This window comes from Palaemon carinicauda, chromosome 11, assembly GCF_036898095.1.
Source record: "Palaemon carinicauda isolate YSFRI2023 chromosome 11, ASM3689809v2, whole genome shotgun sequence".
NCBI lineage: Eukaryota > Metazoa > Arthropoda > Malacostraca > Decapoda > Palaemonidae > Palaemon > Palaemon carinicauda.
In genome coordinates this window covers 126,961,858-126,970,890 of record NC_090735.1, presented here as the reverse complement: position 1 = coordinate 126,970,890, position 9,033 = coordinate 126,961,858, and the positions used below count along the sequence as shown (strand labels likewise).

Genomic DNA, 9,033 nt, shown 5'->3' with positions numbered 1-9,033 from the left:
AACAAATTCTCTTTATTATTATTATTATTATTATTATTATTATTATTATTTGGCTAAACTACAACCCTAATTTGAAAAGCAGGATGCTATAAGCCCAAGTTCTCCAACAGGGAAAATAGCCCATTAAGGAAAGGAAATAAGGAAAAACTAGAAGAGAATTTTAAAGTGCGATTTGTCTTCCTCTGTTAACAGTTCGAGTCCTTGACCGTTGTCTCGTTCCATGTAAATTTCGATCCATGGATCCAATCTGACACCTGTCGGAAGAGACACACACGTTTTACGTAAAAGTTCATGGTGTCCAGCTCCATTCGTCTTGACCGATAAGCACACCTTTAAAAAAAAACAAGATCACAAAACACGATATTTCCATCCGTTTAAGGTGATAAACGATGTTGTGATTCGCTCAAACAGTTTAAAAGACCTTCGGCTTAAGATGAGGAAAAAAATAATGCGAGTAAGATATTAAGTGCTCTTTTGATTTTCGAATGAGGAAATAACGCCTAATCTGTTCAACATTTTATAAACTTCTTCAGACGATGTTCTTCAAATGACGACGATTGAAAGGGGAACTTCTGAAAAAACATACTGCATTATTTTCCTAATGATATTTCCATCGAGTAAGATATTGTGCTCTTTTGATTTACGAACGAGGAAATAACACTTAATTTGTTCAACGTTTTATAAATTTCTTTCGGTGTTCTTCAAATAACGACGATTGAAAGGGGAACTTCTGAAATAAACATTCTGCATTATTTTCCTAATGATATTTCCATCTCGATTTTCATAGGGTTATCTTTATTCGAGAAAAGTCTACTCACAGTTCACCAGAAAATAAACAGGTCATTTAAGAGAGAATAAAATGATAGCGAAGATACAGACAGTTTGCTTCGTAGTCTACGTATGAGAACTAATTTTGAAACCTAGTATTAACTTTGTCTTTTTTTACTTAATGACTGATATTTTAATGGATTTTTTTTCAAATTAGGATGAAAAAAAAAAACTTGGCTAGAGCCATTAAACAAAATGCTTCGCGTAATTCAACTCGTTCGCCAACAGCAGTCCATAAATAAGAGGAACCTTCTCGCCTTATGCATTTTAGCGGGAAATATCTGGCCTCTCATTGGCTGATTCTTTCTCACCTCTGATTGGTGGTTATAAGTGACGTCATGAAACCGTATTTTTATGAATGAATTTAACTGGGTAGGGATGAAAAACCATTACTTATTGCAGATAAATTATGACTAAAAAAATAATTTTTTCATGGAAATAAACTTAAAATGACTATTATTTAAATAATAAATAGATAATAGGTCGTGTTTGAATAGAGTACGTCAAATAAATGCGTCATGTTCGAAGAAAAAGTGGACTGTGTTCTGGCTACGATGTTAGGCGTGCGTGAGTTTGTCTGTTAGACAGTAGTAACCGAAGACAACCACCAATCACAGCTGAGGAAGATACAGCCAATCAGAGGACGGGAATTTACCATCAAGAGAGAGTTCCTGGAACTTATGAGTTGCTGTTTGAGAAATCTACCCGAAATTCCATTGAGTCGTATCTAAACGCTCTACCTATGGGGGCGTGTAGCTGGAGATTTTTTCCCCCTTTTTTTTCTTCAGGGAATTACGTACATTTTCTTCAAAATATACATAGACAGTTCCTTATAAAATATATTAATGATATATTTTATTAGAGGGATAGATTCTGATCATTAAAATTGTTATTTTTATTCAGAAAATACGTCTCTGTGACGTCATTTAGAGTAGGATGAATTTTACAGCTTGCCTTGTCCTTGATTCTTCCGTTTGCTGGCTTGAGCTTAAATAGTGAAGTAACTACGTAATTTTCATTCGTATTTTGTTACATTTTTAGTATAATGAAATTAATTTCACAAATAAATGATTACCAAATCACGTGTTTATTAGGAAATATGTCGTCATAAAGGGTAGGGGTAAAATACCAGCAGTATACGTTTCACATAAACAATGACTTTTAAAAAAAACTGCAAATTTTATTACGCCAATAAACTCTAAATAATCATTAAGTAATATAATGGATCTTAAATACCATGAAAAAAAAATAGAATGAACTGTCCTTATCGAGATTGAACGAAATTTGAATTTCACTCGTTTACCAACAGCAGCATCTACTACGTCAGAGGAACTATGTCACCATATGGGTTTTCTTAGCGGGAAATATCTGGCACCTCATTGGCTGATTCTTCCTCTGCTACGATTGGTGGTTGTATGTGACGTCATACTGGTGGTTGTATGTGACGTCATAGAACTCGTAATTTATGAATGGATTCAGCTGAGTAGAGGTAAAATACCTATACTTATAATGAATAAATTAAGACTTAAAATTAAATTATTTATAAAAACAAGCTCAAAATATGTTCAATTTATTTATAAAATAGATAATGGATCTTGTTCATTTGTGTAAGTCAAATAAATACGTAATTGTTGAAGGAATAACTAACTGAGTTTTGGCTATAATGTTAGTTGTAGCAACAACCAATCGTAGCTGAGAAGATACAGCCAATCAGAGAACTGGAATTTCCCGACCTGAGAGAGTTCCAGGGACTTATGCGTTGCTGTTTGCCAAACATACCCGAATTTCAATTAAATTGCTTTGAAGCGCTCTAGCTATGGGGTGACGGACATGAAGATTTTTTTTCTATATAAGGGAATCAGAGATATATTTTCTTTAAGATATATAGCATAGAGACAGTTCCTTATAAAATGTTTTACTAATAGATTTTATGAGTGGAATACATTCTAATTACCAAATAATTATTTTATTACAAAAAAAAAATACGTCTTTGTGACGTCATAAGGAGTAGGATGAACTTTACAGTTTGTCCAAATGGTGTTAGTTTGTTTGCTTTGCTGGCTTTGTTTGCTGTTCAGAGTAAGGTATTGAATAACTAGTGGATGTTATTCGCCGATTCGATATTCAAAATTCATGTAGATACTATTATATCGAGTTTAGATTGTGAAGAAACTGCATGACTGCAATTCGTATTTTGTTCCATTTCAATTATGAAATTTAATTATTCGAATGAATGATCAATTGTTTTGTGTCCGGCCTCACACCTCATCGACTATCGAGTCGTCATTTATTTTAATTATGTATTCTTTTGACAAATTGTCCAGATTGACAAGTATCTGGAGAAAAACTTAAGTTCCTTACCATCTACGGAAGAAGTAGTTTCGACTTGACAGTGATGCCAGATTTACCCCTAAATTTGAAGTCTTTTGGGTGTCTGATGGCGACATTCTGTACATATTTCTATGAAGAAAAAAACAAAGATGAGTAAACCATTATATTGTTGCAATTATTCTGCTTGCACTTATATGAAGTAAAGTTAGTAATTTCTGTATTAGTAAAGCCTACGGGATCAGAAGAAAATATATTTGTGGAAATGTGGATTTTTGGGTTGTATTGGGGATTTTTAGACTAAAGTGTCTGGCAACACTGGTGTGTCGGCGTTTAAGTATATGTGTTCTAGATCCGTTTCAGTGAATAATCGTAGTGCAAGTGAGTTATTGAACCCCTTCCCTCTTGATTTTGCTGTTATAATGGAGGACGTGAATGGCTTACGTCCATTTGTTTGAGCTTACCTTTGGTTATCGTTTAATATTAATGATGGTCAGCGTAACTTAAATTTGTTACTGGCGGTAGGTTTGTTATGAATATTTTGGTTTTATTATAGTCATGGACTGGGGAAACTTCCCTACTGAAAACTACTTTTTCCTGTAGATAAACGTCTGTTCCCTTCAAAAATGGCAGTTATTTTTACCATAATATAGTTACGGACAGGGGAAACTTTCTTACTACAAAATGGCTTTTTCCTACAGAAAAATTTCCGTTTCTTTCGAAACTGATACTTATTTTGGTAGTATTGTAGTGTATTACAGGGCAATGTAACCTAGTGAAAAAAAAACTACTTTTTCTTATAGAAAAAATTACGCTCTTTGAAAATGACACTTGTTCCCGTCGCAAATGAATAGTTTCAGAAATATATATATATCTATAACCTATACTATTGTTAACCAGAAGCATATATTTCACTGTCATTGACGTAATCAAACTTAGGTTAGTTTCAGTGTTAATTAGGTACGATTTTTTTCCTTTGTATTTATGTGCGTGGATGGGCGAGGCCCAGCGTTTTTTCTTATTGTAAGATTTAAGGTAACTTCTGGAGGTTATTACGTTTGGCATATTTAGTGGTGGTATTGTGGTTACGGATATTTTGTATCTACTTTGTCATTCTGCTTATGATAGGTATGATTATTGTATGCATGTGGTATGACTTTTTGCCGTAATACCTATGGTTTGTATTTATATTGTTATTTATTAAATTTTTTCTGTATTATGGTCAAGCCAAGGCTTTGATGGATTTTTGACAGTGCTTAAGTAAGGCAGTATAGTGAGAAATCTTATTACTGATGTTTTATGATTAGCCAAAAGCTATCATTACCCGATAGTTTATCATTATTATTTTAATTTCTTGATATCTTCCCTGGCTATAGTATTTAGAATGTGGTGGTAAATATATGATACTTTAATTTTCAATATTAAACTTACCCGATAATCATGTAGCTGTCAACTCCGTTGCCCGACAGAATTCTACGGGAGGGATACGCCAGCTATCACTATACTAGAAGGGGGTGTACTCACAAGCGCCACCTGTGGCCAGGTACTACAGTACTTGTTGTTGACGCCACCTCACTTTTTCCTCTGTCGTGCTTCCGGCAAGACGTTCTTGGATACGCTTATGATTTTGGAGTATTGTTCACGGTTTGGTGAAGTATTTCTCTAAAATTTGCAGCTATTCGCTATACTAGAAACTTCTGTATTAGCTTAGTTAGCTTTTGGAATTAATCTTATTATGGTGACGAAGAGAGTATGAACTCTCTTTCACCTTTAAATGGCCGACCCTTCCCTTAGACGGAAGTGTTGGTGTCTAAGAGAGTATAGACTCTCTTTCTTAATTTTGCTTAACAAAAGTTATAGATTTATTTTATATCTCTCCGCCTTTTATAGGCCTCTTCGATTAACTTCCTTTTATTATAAAATTATTAAAATTAATTTTTATATATTCGACCTTTCCTAATGGTAGGCGGTCTTTTCTTGTACCGAAGTTAATTAACATTGAGCCCGTCATTTCGGTTTTACCTGTTAACATATTATGCTATTTTAATGTTTTTGAAAGAATTTCTTTGATAGTCTCGTACTGTTTTCAAAGTTGAACTAACGTTTTGTTTTGTCTCTGCAGTTGTTGACGTTTCAGAACGTTCAACTTGCGCTCTATCGTTACGATAGAGAGAGAATTTTCACGGTGTCACGTTGCAGTAAGAGTAACCGTGTCTAGCGTTTTGTTCATTCTTTCTTAACTTAATGGTTTTAATTCTACAAAGGAACTTTTCATTTTGGGAAATATTTTCCTTTAACAATAATATGTTTTAACGATATATATGATTGGGCTCTTCTCTCAGGTTCTAAGTCAAGAGAGAGAGAGATAGAGTCGGAGGGAGAAAGAGGAGGATAAACGTTTCGTTCAAGCGAGTAACGTTGTTATCGTTTTTGCTCTTCTCCCTAGTCTCTTTAGGGGAAGAAGGTAAACGTTTCTAGAGTTTTTCTTGTTCTCAAGCTTTATGCGGTGAGAGATTTTAAACGTAGTTTATTTGATCTAGTGTTTAGTCTCTTTCCAGCCACTGAATTATTTATCTTTCATTAGATTTTTCTGTTACATTGTAATTCTGTTTTCGCAATTACTAACTTTTGAGAAAGGATAGAATTGCGTGTTTCAGGTACAAACCACTTAAAGTTTCGAGTTCAGTGAAATAAGTGCAAACAGAAAATCAAAGTGATAAGTGATTAGCGCAAAGTGTGTCAGTGTTGTGCGTGAGGGTACTTCTGTGCGTGCCAGTCGTCCTCCCAGTCCGGGACCTCTTGCAAGCTCCCAAGCCCAGGGGAGAAGCAATGTCGAAGGGCAAAAGGGTTCGGCAGGCCTTGATCGGCGCACAGAAGTATCCTCGGTGGTTGCGGGCGTGTCTTAAGAGACCGTCACTCCCACCCGCAGACGATTGAGCCCTTATTTTGCTCGTCTGCAGAAGAAATTTCGGGGAGAAAACGCTGGTCTCAGGTCTCAAGACCTCTTAAACGTAAAGTCCAGACCTATGCCAGACGTACGAAGTTAGAGTTCAACAACCCGGATGCAGTCATTGGGTTAGCTCTGACTCTCCTCAGTCTCAGGTGACTGCACTCCGCCTAAGAGGAGTAAGGTTCTGCCACAACAGATCTCTGCTGTTAAGGCTTTACCTCAGCAGACCTTAGTGTCTGCCGACCCCAAGTTGACTCTACTGCAGTCCATGCAGTCACAACTTTCAGTCTTGATGCGTGAGTGTCGGGCTGAGAAGATTGCGCCTCCGCCTCCGCCTGCACTCGCTCCGCCTGACCGCAGTACCGCCTGCCAGGCGTACGATGTTGAGCCACGTTCTGAGTTTACTGTTCCCAGTGGTGTACAGCTCCCTCCGCCTTCCTTAAGGCAACCTCAGCAATGGGATCAGGAGGCTTATACCTCTCTTCCTCCGCTTCCACTTGCTGCTCCACCATTGATGCAACACTCGGTTGAGGTACAACAACCTCTCCCATCCATGAGTCAGTCTCCTCAGCTCTCGCTGCAGCGAGATCAACCCTCCTCAAGGCAAGCACAACACCTTAGCCTTGCGCCTCAGGAACCTCAACTCGCGAGACAATTACTGTGTTCTGCGCAGCCACTACCTCATCGCTCACAGCTCACACCTCAGGAACCTCAACTCGTTCCTCAGGAACTTGCTACTGCGCATCCGCCAACCACTCAGCAAGCGCAACCCTTGAGGCAGCAACCTCATGCTATGAGTCAGCCACCTCAACGCATGCATCTGCCACTTTCTCCTCAACTTGAGAAATAACAAATGACAATAATAACACCTCATTACTTTCATACTTGCATTTGTAATCATATACATGTATGCCTACACAAACATTATGATAATGGAGGTTATTTGTCTTACTTATATAAAAATATATATGTATTCCTTGCAATATATTTTTAACAATATCGCAAAATATGGCAAAATATCTTCAAAACAAAAATGAATCATGAGTTATGAATGTAAGGTAAATATTATGTTGATATTAAAACCCCATGCAAGCATGCATGAAGCACTCTAGCACTGGTCTTGGAATTTCTGAGAAATGTTAAACGCCATGCAACACGCTCTGCTTACCTTACAGCATGCTCTACATACAGCATGCTCTGCATACAGCATGCTCTGCATACAACATGCTCTGCATACAGCATGCTCTGCATTCAGCATGCTCTGCATACAACATGCTCTGCATACAGCATGCTCTGCATACAACATGCTCTGCATACAGCATGCTCTGCATTCAGCATGCTCTGCATACAACATGCTCTGCATACAGCATGCTCTGCATACAACATGCTCTACATACAGCATGCTCTGCATACAGCATGCTCTGCATACAACATGCTCTGCATACCTTACCGCATGCTTCTCAGTCATACATCTTTGGTTGTTGCCAACTCACTAGACTGTCAAGCAGTTTCATAATGTTGCCTTCTAGTCTGCTGCTTTTGCACCATTGAAACCCTCACTGAGAGAACTTAACTTTTCTCGGATATGGTCCCTGTAGATGAGAAAGTGCTTTTCTCCCTCCTTCTGATATTCCCTTGAGGACTCTGTCATTTGGAGAGGAGCCTTTAGCTGCGTAGCCTCCTATGGACTTTTATTTAAGCATAACATGCTTCCAGGGAAGGTAATGGTTCCATTTCAGTCACTAACCCCGTCTGTTACCACACCTGCTCCCATAGACCTTGAGCTGTGTTGCAAGACATACAGTCCAAGCTTAGTCCTTGTTAAAGGATTTTTTGTTTACGGAGTCAGTGTGTCACTGGGAAGACGTTCAACAACCAGCAGAAGTGACTTGTTGTGACGCAGTGCGGCAACCTCAGCAACCCGATAAGGAGTTGTCTGTACGACCCAGACAGTCTAGACAGCTTCGGGTTGTCACTGTACTTCCTCGCTTCCCCATGGTTGACAGTTCACAGACTGTGCAGCAGTACCATGATCTTGTGTCCGGCTCCGTCAGACGACTGGCTTTTAAGAGCTCCCACAAGTCGTCGCTGTCTGGAGATTCTCAGATGGACTATGGATCTGACCAAGGAACTGGGCCTCCTGGTCAATTTTGAGGAGTCTCAGCTCATCCCATCCCAGACCATTGTCTCCCTGGGTATGGATCTTCAGAGTCGAGCTTTTCGGGCTTTTCCGTCGGCCCCAAGGATCTTCCAAGCCCTAGAATGCATCCAGAGCATGCTGAGAAGGAACCGATGCTCAGTCAGGTAGTGGATGAGTCTAACAGGGACACTTTCATCGCTGGCCCTGTTCATCGTGTTAGGGAGAAGCCACCTCCCCCCCTTCAGTATCATCTAGCTGCTCACTGGATAAAGGACATGACGCTAGAGACGGTCTCAGTTCCTGTTTCCGAAGAGAGGAGGTTTTCTCTCGCGTGTTGTAAGAACAGCTTTCTTCTCAAGGAAGTCTACCTTTGGCTGTTCAGAAACCCGACCGCCGTCTCCTCTCGGACACATCAGACACGGGCTGGGGTGCGACTTTGGACGGACAGGAATGATCGAGAACATGGAATCAGGAGCAAAGGACACTTCACATCAATTGCAGGAGTTGTTGGCGGTTCTTCTGGCCTTGATAAACTTCAAGTCCCTCCAGCTTAACAAAGTGGTGGAGGTGGACTCTGACAACACCACAGCCCTGGCTTACACCTCCAAGCAGGGAGGGACTCTTTCGTGAAGTTGTTCTAGATCGCAAGGGACCTCCTCATCTGGTCTAAAGATCGAAAGCTCACGCTGGTAACGAGGTTCATTCAGGGCAGTATGAATGTCATGGCAGATCACCTCAGCTGGAAGGGTCAGGTCATCCCCACAGAGTGGACCCTTCACAAGAATGT

The 9,033-nt window shown here is 39.3% G+C and overlaps 1 protein-coding gene across 1 annotated transcript in view; it reads left to right on the top strand.

The window, feature by feature from the left end:
* The first annotated feature begins 3,489 nt into the window (after window positions 1–3,489).
* Window positions 3,490–9,033, top strand: part of LOC137650197 (uncharacterized) — a 36,108-nt gene continuing 30,564 nt past the window's right edge. Inside the window, exon 1 of the mRNA XM_068383375.1 lies at window positions 3,490–3,537. Within this exon, the coding sequence (XP_068239476.1) occupies window positions 3,498–3,537 (40 nt within the window). The 5' untranslated portion in view covers window positions 3,490–3,497. The remainder of the gene's footprint in view (window positions 3,538–9,033) is intronic.